We start from the raw sequence: 15,542 nt of genomic DNA on the forward strand, positions 1-15,542 counted from the left end.
GCTCCCCACTCCTCAGGGACCTGCGGTCAGCGCCCCGGGCCAGTGCCCCAGGCTGCCCGATGGCGGAGGCCGTGTCCCCTTCAGTCCCGCCTCTCAGCCTCAGCCAGACTCCGGGGCCGGGGGGCTCAACATGGGGACTGAGTGTGTGGGCGTGCTGACCACCTCCCCACTGTGTGAGCGAGGCAGGACCAGGGAGGCCCAGGCGGCCGGCCCCTCTCCGATTCTCAGAAGCTGTGGGGTGGGATGGGGGGGGGCAGGGGTCCTGTGAATCTGGGGCCCACAGCCACAAATCCTTCCTCCTCCAGGCCTCTTTCCTGCCTCGGCCCCTCCCCAAGAGCAAACACACGTGGTCGGCTCGGGGGAAAGGACGGAGCCCTGCGTTGCCCAGGAGCTGGGCTTGGGGCCAAGACTTCTTGCTATATAAGCCCCGGGGCCCCCAGGGAGCGAGCACCGGGGCCCTCTGCCTCTCTGCCACCGGCCCGCCGCTGTGCCAGCCCCCAGGATGGGTGCCCCGAGTGGGTGCCTGGCGCTGGCCTGGGCCCTTGTGGCCCTGCTCTTGGTGCAGAGGACAGGTAAGACCGAAGACCGGCTCCCTCTCTGCCGCAGACAGGCCTCCGCAGGCCACCGCCCGGGGTTTCTCCTGCCTGAAATGGGCAGGGCGGCCCCCGCCCCGTGTGTCCTCAGTGGGGCCCCCAGGCTCTCGGTCTGCACCCAGGAGAAGCTGGGTCCCCTGGGCAAACCACCAAGAGGGTCTGGGGGTGCGGGCCGGGTGAGGGGCCCAAGGCTGGCACCTCTCAGGTCCCTGTGAGGGCGACAGCCGTCAGGGTAGTTCCTGGAGCGGCTCCAAAATCCCTCCTCAAATCAGGGTTGGAACGGCTGACAGGCGATGAGCCCGCGGACCCACGTCAGACACTTCGCACCTCACCTGCCGCGAGGCTCTTCCCAGCCCGCCAGCCCGCCTCTCCTCTGCCGTAGGCCCGGGCTCTCAGCATCAGGGGGAAGCACCCGCAGCCCTGATACTTTCTGTCAATATGAAAGATACGGCCTCAGGGGCTGCCTGGCTGACGCCCGGCAGGGCTGGCCTGGAGCCCCGGCCACCGCGGCCCCGGCCCTGAGCTCTGCTCCCGCAAGGCCTCCTCCCTGGGCCCCAGCCGGGTTTGGGGGTCCGGGCAGGTGGACACCAGCTTGAGCTCTCTCCATCTGTGGTGGGGCAGGGGGGGCGGTGCTGGTCTCCCAGAGCCCCTGCCCCAAGCCGCCTCCCAGCAGGGCTGGGAGGTGGGGACTTCCCCGTAGCAGCTCCCACTGGGCGGCCACATACCCCAGCCTGCTGTGCTCTTCGGGTGCCTGTCTGCTGGTTTGCGCAGCCGGGGCTCCTACTCAGCCGGCTCCCCCGGGCTCCTCTGGGCCGCGCTGGCCTCAGACCAGGTGCCCGGACACTGGGCCTCCCCAGCGAGCCGCCTCAGCCTCCACCCGCTCCTCTCTGGGGGGCCGATCCCATTAGGGGCAGGCAAAAGAGGTCTGAGACGAGGGGGCTCACTCAGAGGGTGCGCTGTCGACCACGGCGTTGGGGAGGGGGGCAGTTGGCAGCGGGCATTTTCCTGGCTGGGCAACGGAGCCCGGGTCTCGCGAGGCCACCGGCCCCGAGTGGAGCCACTTCTCGTAGAAACCGGCCCAGGACGGGGATGGGGGTGCAGGGTTCGCTGCACCTGCGGGAAAACCCCTGGTTTCTGACTGTGGGGCGCGGCCCGTGGGGCGGGGGTGGACAGAGGCAGCAGCTGCGGGAGGGGCCTTCCGAAGGAAAGCTCGTTGCCCCGCCGGTGCCCGTGGCTTGCGTGCGTCCGAGGTCCCCGCTGGGAAGGACGGACAGGAAGCTGTGGCGGTGGCCTCACCTGACCCCTTGCTGCGCTGGCCCCACCAGGGACACGGGGACGTCGGGGGCCTGACAGCCACTCCCCAACAAGGCTCGGTGTTAGGCTGAGTGTGCAGACCCCCGGCAGACGGAAGGAAGCAGTACAGGGCCCGTGTGGAGGGGTGCCCCAGCCTGAGCCCGGCAGAGGGGCCAGGGAGGGCTCCCCGCTGCTCCCCAAGGCAGCGAGGGGCTGTGGGGGCCGGGCCGCTGGGGGTGAGCACCTGGGCGTAGCCATGGCCGGGCCGACGGAGGAAGCCCTGCCTGCAGGCGGTGGCACACAGGCCCCCCGGGCAGCCATCCCGGGACCCAGGCCTCCAGGCCCGCCCCCACCATGATGGATGGTTCTAGCTCGAATCTCACTCTGGTCTTGGGTTTCTGCTAAGTCACGCCCAGAAGCCTCCCTGACTGCGTGTGTCCTTCTCCCCAACAAAACTGGTCTTTGTCCTTCTCCAGGGGACTCCTGGGATGGGGCCGAACCCTCTTCCAGGGTGGCCAGGGTCAACGGGCCAACGCCTTTTCCTGATTCCATTCTCCCGCCCTGAGCCAGCAGCTGCCGGGTCACGGCCAGATGAGGCAGCACTCTGCATTCGTAGATGGGGAGAGTGGGAGTCAGGGCAAGGCCACCAGACGCAGCTCCCCGCGGGAACCCCCATCCCCGCGGAGGCCACGACAGCTACCACGTAGAGTGGTGGGGAGGCTAGACCCTGTCACGTGGCCACCACCCTGAAGCCTGCCCGGGAAGGGATGGCAAATGTCCAGCTTCTCACTGACTCCCGTCCCCTTTCCCTGCAGAGACCCAGGGCAGCACGGAGCCTGCTGTGAACAGTCGGAGGGTGGACGTCGGTATGCGGCCTGGGTTCTGGGCGCCGAGGCCTCCCGAGCAAACAGAAGGGGCTGGGCTCGGGGTGGGCCGGGGATCTGGACGGGGGGGGGGGGACAGACCCCTTTCTACAGGAGCCACATGTCACACAGAGACCCTCCTGGATCCCACCTGCCCACAAGAAGGGATTGCAGAGGGGATGGGCCAAAGAAAGCTAAGGCACAGAGCAGAGAGGCCAAAATGCTCACACACGTGCACACACGGTCATGTACTTGGACACGTGCACGCGCGCACACACACACACACACACACACACACACAGTAAAGCCCAGGCCAGCAGTGTGTCCTGGCTGGATGGGAGGGTCCAGGAGGGGACAGCCCTAGTTTGGGGGCTCCCTGGGCTGAGTCAGGGCGGCTGCTGCCCTAGGCCGGCCTGTGAGGAGGATAGAGGTCCCGGGAAGGAGTATCCCGGGCCATTCCCTGCCTGGCCACATTTCTAGTGTAACCCAGCCCTCACTCTGCAGCTCGGAGCATGACCATCATCCCGCCCATCACCGTCTTCCCCACCATGAGCTGTGAGTGGACGCTGCCCGCCGCTGACGGGGCGGGGGCTTGCCCCTCTGGGGGCTGACGCGGGGGTGGCATGGGCAGCTGGATGGCCTTGGGTCTGTCTGGGAGCGCGCCCTGTGGACAGTTGTGGGGGCCGACCCCGGATGCCGGGGCAGTGCTCTCAGCCCTCCTGGCTGCCCTCCGAGCTCCCCGTCCCCAACCTGGAAAAGGCTACCCGTGGGTGGCCGGGCGAGGCCTGTGGCACCTGCCGGGGCCTCACCACGCTCTCCCCACAGCCCCGAACGCCGCGCACAACGGGCGGGTGTGCAGCACCTGGGGCGACTTCCACTATAAGACCTTCGACGGGGACGTCTTCCGCTTCCCGGGCCTGTGCAACTACGTCCTCTCCATGCACTGCGGGGCCGCCTACGAGGACTTCAACATCCAGGTCCGCCGCGGCCTGGCCGGCTCCAGGCCTACCATCACCCACATCATCCTCAAGACCCAGGGGCTGGTGCTGGAGGCCTCCAACGGCTCGATCCTCATCAACGGGCAGCGGTGAGCCTGGTCCGGGCCGGGGAAGGGCCGGGCCTCTGGGGCGGGTTCTGGGCTCAGGGCTGCTGGGGGGCGCCGAACCCTGCTGCGCACCCTGGCCCTGGGAGGACCAGAAATTTCCACCCCAGGGAGGAGCTGCCCTACAGCCGTGCCGGCGTCCTGGTAGAGGAGAGCAGTGTCTACATCAAGGTTGACGTCCGGCTGGTGCTAACCTTCCTGTGGAACAGAGAGGAAGCCGCCCTGGTGAGGACGCCCCCACCTGTCTGCCCCCCCCCCCCACTGGGGACAGCCTCCCAGAGGCTGGAGCTGCCTCTCTTCTGCCCCCAGCTGGAGCTGGACCCCAAGTACGCCAACCAGACGTGTGGTCTGTGTGGGGACTTCAACGGACTCCGGGCCGTCAACGAGTTCTATGCCCATAGTGAGTGCCCCCCTGGGGCAGCAGAAAGCTGAGGGCTGGCTTGTCCTGAGGAGGCCTGGAGGGGGCAGCCTTGGGGTGGCCTTACCCAGGCTCTGGGTGGAGAGCAAATCGGGGTGGGGGCAATACTCAAGCCAGCGACGCCCCAGAGAGGTTTCAGGTGCCCTGGGCACGGGCAGGGGTCCCCAGGCAGCCATCCCCTGCACTGGCCCCACGGACCCTCAGCACCCTGACCCCAGCATCTCTCCACAGACGCCAGGCTGACCCCTCTCCAGTTTGGAAATCTCCAGAAGCTGGATGGGCCCACAGAGCAATGCCAGGACCCCCTACCTTCCCCCGCCAACAACTGCACGGATAGGGTGAGCGCCTCTCTGGGGCCCGGCCTGCCCCCAGCCCCCGCTCTCCCAGGATGGTCATCTCAGGCTTCCTGGGCTGGGCCCTGAGGCATCCGGGCGGAGGGTCTCCAAGCCCCGGGGGGGCAGGGGACACGGCTCCCACCTCGGAGACACCGTCTGAGCTTCCACCTACCAAACGAATGTTCTACGTGTGCGGGCCGTGGGCTACACGTGTGCCCATCCGGGTATGCGAATACGTGTCCACACGTAGGCGGTCCGTGGTGGGCACTTAGGAGCCCAGCTGAAGAAGCCCCACGCGGGAGCGGGGAGGCCTCCACGGGTAGAAGTGGCCTGGAAGCTCCAGGAGGCCCAAACCAACAGAATCTCCCTCAGAGCCTCAAGTCAGGATGTGGAGCCCAGGCCCAGCCGCCTGGGGGGCAGGGGCAGGGGTGCCGGGGAAAGAATAGGGGTTCATCAGTGGGCACACAGGTGCCCTCATTTCCCACTTCTCTTTGCATCACACCTTTCCTGGGTGCTCACACCATGGGCAGATGTGGCCTGGAGCCCTGAGTGGGTGGGTGGAGTCCACGGTCCCGGGTCACTCCCAGAGCCAAGCCGAGCCCTGCACCTAGCAAGTTCACTGTGGTTAAAGAGAAGGACGGATGGGTGGACGGACAGATGGAGAGATGAAAGGAACCTCAAGGGGGGAAAGGGGCCCCCTGGCCTGGACCCCCCACAAGCACCGAGGGTGGAGGGTGCCACACCCCTGTGCTCCCCAGGAGGGCATCTGCCACCGCACCCTGTTGGGCCCGGCCTTCTCGGACTGCAACACACTGGTGGACCCTGCCGTGTACGTGGCCGCCTGCACCCAGGATCTGTGCCGCTGCCCGGACTGCCCGTGTGCCACCTTCGCCGAGTACTCCCGCCAGTGTGCCCATGCAGGGGGACAGCCCCAGAACTGGAGGGGTCCTGACCTCTGCCGTGAGTGCCCCCTGGCCGGGGCCAGCACCAGGCCCCACGCCCACACTGGGTCCCGGTGGGGAGGGGGCGAGGGACAGGACATCTGGCATCTGGCTGGGGACCCAGGGCAAGTGGAGTCATTTGGGGGGTCCTACAGCGAGAGGGTGGGCAGGGGGACAGAAGGGAGTGTGGGGGGCCCAGAGGGAGGACCCGGCCTTGGTACAGCCCAGGTGGGCACAGGAGGGCCGCCTCACCCAGAAGACAGTGGGAGCTAGGAGCAGGGAGGTCCAGCCTCCCAAGACGAGGGGCTCCCCGGCTCAGCTGTGACCTTGGGGGGCCCTTGACGACACGGGAAAGGTTGGGAGCAGCCGCCTGCCCCGCGCCCGGGTGGCTTTCCGGGGCCCAAGCGCTGCCTCCCCCCACAGCCTGGACCTGCCCCCTCAACACACAGCAGCGGGAATGCGGCTCGCCCTGCGCGGACACCTGCTCCAACCCGGAGCGCTCCCAGCTCTGCGAGGACCACTGTGTGGATGGCTGTTTCTGCCCCCCAGGCAGGTCCTCCTGGCCCTCGGGGACTGTCCCCCAGCCAGGCCCTCTGCCCCCAACCCCCCCCCCCCCAACCGCCGGCTGCCTCCAGTCACTGTGTTGCCAACACCCGACCCAGCCCGCTCACAACCCCCTGCCCCCCGCTGTCCGCAGGCACGGTGCTGGATGACGTCACCCACACGGGCTGCCTGCCCCTAGAACAGTGTCCATGCACCCACGGCGGCCACACCTACGCCCCGGGGGCCTCCTTCACCACCAGCTGCAGCTCCTGGTACGCCTCCTGGCTGGCCCTGCCCTTGGTGGGGGTGCATGGGAGGGGATCTACCTCCCCCACACCACGCTTCCTCTGTTCATGGCCTCCCTTCCCAGCACCTGCTCTGGGGGGCTGTGGCAATGCCAGAACCTTCCGTGCCCTGGCACCTGCTCCGTCCAGGGCGGGTCCCACATCTCCACCTACGATGAGAGACTCTACGATGTGCATGGGGACTGCAGCTACGTCCTGTCCAAGGTACGGTCGCAGTCCCCACCTGCTGGGCCTGTCCTGGGACTCTCAGGCCTCCCTGCCCCTGGGAAGGGTCCTGTGATGGCCATCAGAGTAGGTGAAGCCCCCCCCCCGGTCCCCTCCTGGGGTTCCATCCCCAAAGGGAAGCCCCTAGGCTCACATTCGCGGGGCCAAGGGGCTCCCAGGCCCCGAGACGAGCTGCCTGCCTGGAGGTGGCCACAGGGGCCAGCCTCCACCCCACACGCACGGTCCTGGGAACAGGGGCGCCACACACGAACACGCAGCCCCCTCCCTGCCCGCGCTCGGGAGCGGCCGACCCCCAGCGCCCTGGTGGGCCTTGCCCTGTCAGAAATGTGCAGGCAACGGCTTCACTGTGCTGGCCGAGCTGCGGAAATGTGGCCTGACGGACAACGAGAACTGCCTCAAAATGGTGACGCTCAGCGTGAACGGCGGGGACACGGTGGGTGAGGGTCCCGCTGGGAAAGGGGGTGGGGACAGGGTGGAGGTCTTGGTCCGACGTTAGGGGCCAGGGGTCCCCTCCCGGCTCTGGCTCTGCTGGGCTGGCCCCTGGGGAGTGCTCCCCGGCGGGGCAGGCTCCTCCCCCAGCTGACCTGGCCGCTTCCTCTCACCAGATCATTCAGATCCAGGCCAGCGGCGGGGTATTCATGAACTCCGTGCACACGCGGCTGCCCGTGTCAGCAGGTATGCGGTCTGGGACAGCCGGGCCGCACTGCAGCCAGGTGGTCTGCTCCCAAGTCTGGTTCTCTGTGGCCCGGGGCAGTTCCGGAATATCCCATGGTTGGTTTCTCATCTGCACGTGGGATGTCAATGCTCCCCCCTCGGCTACCGTGGGGACCGGGGCCGAACACACTGGGGGTGCAGCCTCTCGGGGATCACGAGTGGTCACTGCCAATACCACCTGCAGAGGAGCTCCGCCCACCCCTGGGTCCCAGAGCGGTGGCGCGGGCCCACCAGATGCCCGGATCCTCCCAGTCCATCCCGAGGGGACCCTCCCTGCTTCCTGGCTGTCCCAGGAGCAAGGGGGCTCCGTCTGGCCAGGCCTGGCCCCCACGCAGACTCTGACTCCGTCCCCACCCCCCGGCAGCCAACATCACCATCTTCAGGCCTACGTCCTTCTTCGTCCTGGTGCACACGGGCCTCGGGCTGCAGCTGCAGGTTCAGCTGGTGCCCCTCATGCAGGTGTTCCTCAGGCTGGACCCCTCCTATCACGGACAGATGTGCGGTGAGGCTCCGCCGACGGGCCGGGAGGGGGCTGGTGCCCGGACTCAGCTCCAGGCCGCGGGCAGGACGGGAAGAGTCTGGCAGGAGGTGAAAGTCGGGAGGCGGCTGCTCCCAGGGCACAGTGGACACTCCTGCACCGGCCGAGGGCACCCCGAATGTGATGTGTGGCCCTAGGGAGGGCACTTGGGGGAACGGAGAGCAAGCCGTGCTGCCCTTACGAGGTCAGGCTTTGCACAGCGGCTGATCCCCATCGGGGCTCACCTACGGATGGCTCTGGAACCACTCCTGGGATGGGGGTTCGGGGCTGGATCGCCGTGTGGTGGTTTCTAGAGGAGAGGAGGAGCCAGGGAGCAAGGCCCCCCGGATGGCCAGGCCGGACACCCTGCTAATGCCCCATCCCTGGGCCCCGGCCCCCAGGCCTGTGCGGGAACTTCAACCAGAACCAGGCCGATGACTTCCGGACCCTCAGCGGCGTGGTGGAGGGCACGGCCGCCGCCTTCGCCAACACCTGGAAGACCCAGGCCGCCTGCCCCAACGTCAAGAACAGCTTCGAGGACCCCTGCTCCCTCAGCGTGGAGAACGGTACTCCCGCCTCCGGGGGCCCTCCGTTTACGAGGGCTGGGCTGGGAGCCAAGACCTCCCATCTCACCAGGCCCTGGGGGACCCCTGGTGTCCGGGTGTGCGTGGCCTGGGGTGAAGTCGGGCAGGCCAGAGTGCTCAGAGCCTGTCTCGGGGAGGAGCACCTTCCTGCCCCCTCAGCACAGTGGGCAAGCCCCAAATCCCAGCTCAGCTCTCTGGGGGCCGTGGGGCCCCCCAGGGCCTGTGTGCAGGAGCGCAGGCAGCCTGAGGGGGCGGGCGAGGGGGAGGAGGTGTGTGGGTGCCGGCCAGCCAGCCTCCCCCCGGCCAGCCAGCCTCCACCCTTGTCCCAGAGAACTACGCCCAGCACTGGTGCTCCCTGCTGACCGACCCTGCCGGAGCCTTCTCGCCCTGTCACTCTGTCCTCAACCCTGCACCCTTCCACTCGGTGAGACCCCTGCCCCACCTGGAGCCGCCCCCTACCCCTTAGCCTCCCCTTGGTGGTCTCCTGTCTCGAGGACCACTCACAGCACGGCGGGCTGGTCGGTCAGTCCTACCCGGGGCTGCCCGGGGCTTTTAGCACCATCACTGTCGGGGTGTTTGTGGCCACGGACCAGCTCACTAAAAACTGGAAATATTGATTCTGTTCCGGTCCTAGAAGCCAGAAGCCCCAAATCAAGGTGTGGGCAGGGCCATGCTCCCTCCTAAGGCTACAGAGAAGGTCCTTCCTGCCTCTCCCAGCTTCTCGGGGCTCCAGGTGTCCCTGGGCTTGTGGCCATGTCACCCCAACCTCTGCCTCCCTGGTCACACGGCCTTGGCCCCTCCCCTGTGTCTGTGTCCAAATTCCCTCCTTAAAGACACCAGTCATGCTGGATCGGGGACCATCCCCATGACCTCGTCTCAATAGCACCTGCAAAGACCCTGTTTGCAATAAGCTCACTTTCTCAGGCCCCGTGGGTTAGGGTTTCCACACATCCTTCACAACACTTGGCTCATGGGCCACTTTCCCAGAAGCTCAAAGCCCTAAAATGCACCATCAGGAGCATCTCCAGGTGGAAAGCCCAGGCCCACCTCTGCCCATTCTGGGGATGGCACCCTCTTCACCCCACCTGTGTCCCCCACACGCAGCACAACCCCTGACGTACGTGGGATGTGGCCGACCCTGGCCCTGTCCTGCGGCGCTCCCTCCTGACCCTGACCATAGCCTGGTCTCACGCCTTCTTGCTGCCCCCTGACCGGGCCTCTGCAGTCGCTTAGCGTGCGGTGTGCCCCTCCTGGGGGCCGCTTTCCGCCCATCTGTGCCGAGGGGCCTCCTCGGGGTGGACCTCCCAGTCCAGGCAGGGGTCCCAGGAAGAATCCACGGGAAGAGGAGGGGCCTCGGTGGGCTGGGGTTCCTGACGGTCCCCAACGGCCCCGTCCCCAGCACTGCATGTTCGACACGTGCAACTGTCAGAAGAGCGAGGACTGTCTGTGTGCGGCCCTGTCCTCCTACGTGCGCGCCTGTGCCGCCAAGGGGGTGCTGCTCAGAGGCTGGAGGGACGGCGTGTGCGGTGAGTGTCCCCGAGCCACTCTGGCCGCACCAGCTGGGGGCGGGGGGGCAGCCACCCCCCACCCACATGTTCTCAGCCACAGCTTCTGGCTTCCCCGGTCGGGCCAACCAAGGACCTCGTGGTCCCACCATCCCTGGGTGTCAGAGGGGAAACTGAGTCTTGGGCTGCTTAAGCACCGGTTTGGAGGGGGCCATCCAGCCACTGACTTGAGCGCTGCCCCTGCCCCCAGCCAAGTATGTGAGCAGCTGCCCCAAGTCCCAGAACTACAGCTATGTGGTGGCCGGCTGCCAACCCACCTGCCGCGCTCTGAGCCAGGTCGACGTCACCTGCGGCGTCACCTTCGTGCCTGTGGACGGCTGCATCTGCCCCTCGGGCACCTTCCTGGACGACTCGGGTGCCTGCGTGTCCGCTGAGGCCTGTCCCTGCTACTTCCGTGGCTCTGCAGTGGCCCCGGGGGAGGTGGTGCACGACGACAGCGTGGTGTGGTAAGGGGCCAGCTGGGCCCATGCCCCCCCCCCACATCACTGTGCCCCATCCCAGGAGAGCGAGGGTCTCCTCACCCTGTTTCACACGCAAAGATGCCTGGGTGTCTCCCAGAGGATTTTGAAACACAAAGGTGCTCCCTGGGGAGGGAAGTTTGCCCCTCCCCCCACACCCCTTAGTCCTGCTGTAAAGAGAGTAGCCCTCCCTTGGCCTCCAGAGGGTTCTGAGGGTCCAGGGCCCAGGGAGGGCGTGTGCATTGCACAGGACGGTTTTCTCTCCGCGCCGGGGGAGGGGTGCCCCCAGCCGGGCAGAGATCTGGGTGAGGTCTGTGGGGTGGTGGGTGGGCAGGGGGTCCAGAGAGGGTCGTCTGTCTGTCACAGCTCGTGCGTGGGTGGGAAGCTGAGTTGCCTGGGAGCAGCGGAGCACAGGAGCTCAGGTACGGCCTCTGGGCAGCGCCCCGAGGGAGGGGCTTCCGCGGGCCCCGGGTGGGGGGAGGGGCCCCTCCCAGCCCAGCCCCGCCTCCTCTGCAGGGTGCGCGGCCCCCATGGTGTACCTGGACTGCCGCAACGTCTCCGCCGGCGCGCCCGGGGCCGAGTGTCTCAGGAGCTGCCACACGCTGGACGTGGACTGTGTGAGTGGCCGGGAGGGCACGGCGAGGGCGCTGCCCGAGGGCGTCCCCGGGCACGGCGGGTGACCGGCACTGACCTGTGCCGGTCCACAGTTCAGCACTCACTGCGTGTCCGGCTGCGTCTGCCCCCCGGGGCTGGTGTCCGACGGGAGCGGAGGCTGCGTGGCGGAGGAGGACTGTCCTTGTTTGCACAACGAGGCCGCCTACAAGCCCGGGGAGACCATCAGGGTCGACTGTAACACCTGGTAGGTCGGGGCTACTCCGCAGGGGGCGGGGCAGGGCCGAGGCCTGACATTGCCCCCGCCCCCCCCCGCCCCCCCGCCCCCGGGAAAGCCCTGGGGTGTGCCCTTCGTCCTTGGAAGGTGCCCCAGGGGCCAGGCCTAGCCGTGGCCGGCCGGTCAGAGCCGACGCCAGGGGCTCCGGCCCCGCCGCACTCCAGGCGCCAAGGGCTTCAGAAGCCGAGAGACAGGAGTGCCGCAGGCAGGCAGGTGGCAGGCGGCGACTGAGCTCGCCGCGTCACTTAACCCCTCCGGAGAGTGGGGCGGGGCGGCCCCCGTGACCTGGCCGTCGCCTGTCCTCGCCTCGCAGCACGTGCAGGAGCCGCAGGTGGGAATGCAGCAGCAAGGCCTGCCTGGGCACCTGCGTGGCCTACGGGGACGGCCACTTCATCACCTTCGATGGCGAGCGCTACAGCTTTGAAGGAAGTTGCGAGTACACGCTGGCGCAGGTACGCCTGGCCCCCTCTCTGCCCCCGCCTACCCGGCCTCCTAGCCCCGCCCCTTGCCCCGGCCACGCCCCCACTCGTCCTCCTCGTCCCACCCTTCTCGCCCTCGCCCCTCTCGTCCCCGCCCCTCGCCCCCCATCCTCATCCCGGCCACGCCCCCTCTCGTCCTCGCCCTCGCCTCGCCCTCCTCGTCCCGCCCTCCTCGCCCTCGCCCCGCCCTCCTCGTCCCGCCCTCCTCGCCCTCGCCCCGCCCTCTTCGTCCCACTCACCTCACTCTCCTCATCCTCGCCCCGCCCCCCTCGCCCCTCTCGTCCCCGCCCCTCGCCCCCCATCCTCATCCCGGCCACGCCCCCTCTCGTCCTCGCCCCGCCCTCCTCGTCCCACCCTCCCCGTCCCTCACCTCACCCTCCTCATCCTCGCCCCGCCCCCCTCGCCCCTCGCACCAACCTCTTCGTCCCGGCCACGCCCACCGTCCTCGTCCCACCCTCCTCGTTCTCGTCCCGCCCTCCTCGCCCCTCACCCCGCCCTCCTCGTCCCGGCCACGCCCCCTCTCGTCCTCTTCGTGCCCGCCCCCCGCCCCGCCCTCCTCATCCCCGCCCCACCCCTGCTCCCGCCCTCCTACGCCCCCCACACCCTCCTCGTCCCCGTCCCCGCCTCTCGCCCCGTCAACCTCGCCCCACCCCGCCTCCTCATCCCGGCCCATCGCCCCGTCCTCCTCCTCCCCCCCCCCCCTTCGTCCCCGTCCCCCTCCCTCTTCGCCCCGCCCCCTCGCCCGGCCTGCTCCCGCAGCCTGACCCCTCCCTGTCCCAGGACTACTGTGGGGGCAATGGCACCGGCACCACAAACGGGACTTTCCGCGTCGTCACCGAAAACGTCCCCTGTGGGACCACGGGTGTCACCTGCTCTAAGGCCATCAAGCTCTTCCTGGAGGTGAGAGCCCCCAGGAAACTTCTCCCTCCCTCTGCCCTCCAGCTGACGGTCCTGGGGCAACCTGAACAAATGACCGCAGCCCGGACCCGAAACCAGAGAAATTCATTCTCTTGGTTGTGACGCCAGGACTCCGCCATGCAGGTGTCCCAGGGCCGAGACCACACCCTCCCCCCCAGCTCCTGGGCTCCATCGCCCCTCCCCCACCTGTCTGCCCCTCTCTTCTCCCACACGGACACCTGTGGTTGGACTGAGGCTCGCCCTAAGTCCCAGATGAGCTCATCCGTCGCTGACACCTGCAAAGACCCTCCTTCCAAATAAGGTCACATTCACGGGTTTCAGGGGTCAGGATGTGGACACACCTTTTTGGGGGCCTGCGTTCAGCCCACCACATCAGGGTGCCCAGTTCCAGCAGAGGGAGGTCAGAGTTCACCGGGCAGAGAGGCGCACTGCTGGCGGGGGACGTCTCCCCCACAGGGTGGTAAGAGCATGAGCAGGGTCGCCTCACTCAGAGGCCAGCGAGTTGGGGTGGCCAGTCCTGCAGACTCCCTCTGGGACCCGTGCACCCCTGCTTACCGGGGCCCTGGCTTTCTATGCGGCCTCCCAGCCCAGTCGGCTTGGCCTCCCGCCTGGTGTTTGCTGACAGCCAGGAGCCCACCAGCCCTGTGCCGAGGGCCCCTGAGTACCTGTGGCCCCCGGGCTGGCCCCTCCGGCCCGGCTGCCACCACCTCCGTGTGCCCCTCTGCAGAACTATGAGCTGATCCTGCGTGAGGGCACCCACAAGGTGGTGCAGAGGGGGCCGGGCGGAGACCTGCCGTACAAGGTCCGGTACACGGGCGTCTACCTGACTGTCGAGACCCGCAGCGGCATGGTGGTGTCCTGGGACCGAAAGACCAGCGTGTTCATCCGACTACAGCAGGGCTACAAGGTGAGAGTGGGCGGGCTGGGGACCCCCTCTGGCAGGGACAGATCTGGCCCAGAAGGGACCGTCTGGCCGCTGACAATCCACGGAGGGCTGGGGCCAGTCCACTCACAGTGCCAACTTCTGAAAAGGCAGGTGTTGAGACCCAAGGGACCGACTGACAGAGTCCTGGTTAGAAAGCCATTCTCTGCTCTCTGGTCCCCCCACGCCCACCGGGCCTGCTTGCCCACCTGCCCACCTGTTCATCTGGCTGCCCACCTGCCCGCTTGCCATAGGACCCACTGTGCACCCCATCCGCCTGCAGGTTCCCCGGGCACTCCCTGGGGACACCAGGCATCAGGCAGTCACCCCTGGGCTATGCGCCGCTCCCTCGGGCTGCCCCCTGCAGCCCCAACACCCATGCTGCCTGCCCCCCCACCCCCCTCCGTGTGCAGGGCCGGGTCTGCGGGCTGTGCGGGAACTTTGACGACAACGCCGTCAATGACTTCACCACGCGGAGCCAGTCCGTGGTGGGCAACGCCCTGGAGTTTGGCAACAGCTGGAAATTCTCCCCGTCCTGCGCCGACGCCCCGGCCCCCAGGGACGCCTGCGCCGCCAACCCGCACCGCAAGTCCTGGGCCCAGAAGCAGTGCAGTGTCCTCAACAGCGCCACCTTCGCCGCCTGCCATTCTCAGGTGGGCTGTGCGAAGTGGGCGCTCTGGCCTCGGGGGCTGGAGGGTCGGGCTGCCTCCTTCCCTCCTGGTCAGGGCTGGGTCTGGCCTGGGCCTCTGAGCTCGGTCTTGATGTGGGTGCACACCAGGTGGGAGATCCAAGCGCTGTGCCCCAAGCCCTGCCCAGGGGTCCCGACCCAGAGCATCCCACAGCTTTCCTTGACCCCTCAGGCCCATTCCCCTAGAAGCGGGGTTGTGAGCCATACAGACCCCCGGTGTCACCTCCCTGTCCTACCCACATTCCCCGGCCTGCCGGGCTTCACCAGTACTGAGGACTGGGGTCGGCCTTGGAGACTCTTCCCCAAAGTCCTTCCTGTGACTTTAATGAGAACTCGAGTTCTCGTCACTCACGAGCACGGTCTCACGATCCAGGACGTGACGCGCAGGCCGCTTAGGAGGAAACGGTCTGGTGGCAAACGTGTCTTGGGTTCACCCTGGGCTCTGCTGCTCAAGGGAGGAGTGTGGTTGGGGGCCCGCCCCCTCACCCCGAGGAGACAGGCAGGGTCACGACACAGCTACGGGGAGGGCCGTCTGTGGTTGAGTGTGATGTGAGCAGAGGTGAGGGGTGAGGGGCACAGAGGGGCAGGCTGGCCGGGGCGCGGGTGGAGGTGCCCAGGTGGGTGGGAGTCACGGGTCTCAGACCGCAGATGTGGGAAGCCAGGATCAGATGGTCCCCCTGCTGGGGTAGGGCTGGCGGTCCCCTGACTGGCTGTCGAGCAGACCAACCACCCTCTGCCCCAGGTCGACTCCACCAAGTATTACGAGGCCTGCGTGGGCGACACGTGTGCCTGTGACTCCGGGGGCGACTGTGAGTGTCTCTGCACGGCCGTGGCCGCCTACGCCCAGGCCTGCCGCGACGTGGGCGTGTGCGTGTCCTGGCGGACCCCGGACATCTGCCGTGAGTTCACGGGATGTGTCGTCGGGGCAGGGCGGGCAGGGCGGGGCCCCCACCCCAGGGAGCGACACACTGCGCGGTTAAGGCTGGTCGCCCGCAGAGGGGGACGGCGGGTGTCGGAAAGGAACGTGAAATGGGGAGGGGTGTCACCGATGGACAGACGGGAGAATGTTCCGGAACCCAGAGGGGTCAGTAGAGCCCTGCTCCCCGACCCCGCCCGCTTAGAACCTGGCCGGAGGGGAGCGTAGTGGGCAGCCGCTCCGGCCGGGGTCCCCCACCCTGGCAGGCGGCACC

The 15,542-nt window shown here is 67.9% G+C and overlaps 1 protein-coding gene across 1 annotated transcript in view; it reads left to right on the top strand.

Moving 5' to 3' along the window:
- Positions 1-502: 502 nt before the first annotated feature.
- The window catches only part of LOC124527530 (mucin-5B-like), a 33,994-nt gene continuing 18,954 nt past the window's right edge, over positions 503-15,542 (top strand). Inside the window, exons 1-26 of the mRNA XM_047100578.1 lie at positions 503-572; positions 2,702-2,752; positions 3,254-3,304; positions 3,575-3,836; positions 3,962-4,076; positions 4,161-4,251; positions 4,501-4,607; positions 5,363-5,564; positions 5,969-6,094; positions 6,243-6,360; positions 6,459-6,597; positions 6,941-7,051; positions 7,224-7,293; positions 7,697-7,834; positions 8,251-8,415; positions 8,763-8,857; positions 9,833-9,959; positions 10,189-10,444; positions 10,823-10,878; positions 10,973-11,073; positions 11,164-11,315; positions 11,659-11,797; positions 12,605-12,724; positions 13,470-13,649; positions 14,078-14,317; positions 15,095-15,251. Coding sequence (XP_046956534.1) covers positions 503-572; positions 2,702-2,752; positions 3,254-3,304; positions 3,575-3,836; positions 3,962-4,076; positions 4,161-4,251; positions 4,501-4,607; positions 5,363-5,564; positions 5,969-6,094; positions 6,243-6,360; positions 6,459-6,597; positions 6,941-7,051; positions 7,224-7,293; positions 7,697-7,834; positions 8,251-8,415; positions 8,763-8,857; positions 9,833-9,959; positions 10,189-10,444; positions 10,823-10,878; positions 10,973-11,073; positions 11,164-11,315; positions 11,659-11,797; positions 12,605-12,724; positions 13,470-13,649; positions 14,078-14,317; positions 15,095-15,251 — 3,439 coding nt within the window. The remainder of the gene's footprint in view (positions 573-2,701; positions 2,753-3,253; positions 3,305-3,574; positions 3,837-3,961; positions 4,077-4,160; positions 4,252-4,500; positions 4,608-5,362; positions 5,565-5,968; positions 6,095-6,242; positions 6,361-6,458; positions 6,598-6,940; positions 7,052-7,223; positions 7,294-7,696; positions 7,835-8,250; positions 8,416-8,762; positions 8,858-9,832; positions 9,960-10,188; positions 10,445-10,822; positions 10,879-10,972; positions 11,074-11,163; positions 11,316-11,658; positions 11,798-12,604; positions 12,725-13,469; positions 13,650-14,077; positions 14,318-15,094; positions 15,252-15,542) is intronic.

This window comes from Lynx rufus, unplaced genomic scaffold (assembly GCF_022079265.1).
Source record: "Lynx rufus isolate CCGP_SWC_20201006 ecotype Redwood Valley unplaced genomic scaffold, mLynRuf1.p SCAF_50, whole genome shotgun sequence".
Classification (NCBI taxonomy): domain Eukaryota; kingdom Metazoa; phylum Chordata; class Mammalia; order Carnivora; family Felidae; genus Lynx; species Lynx rufus.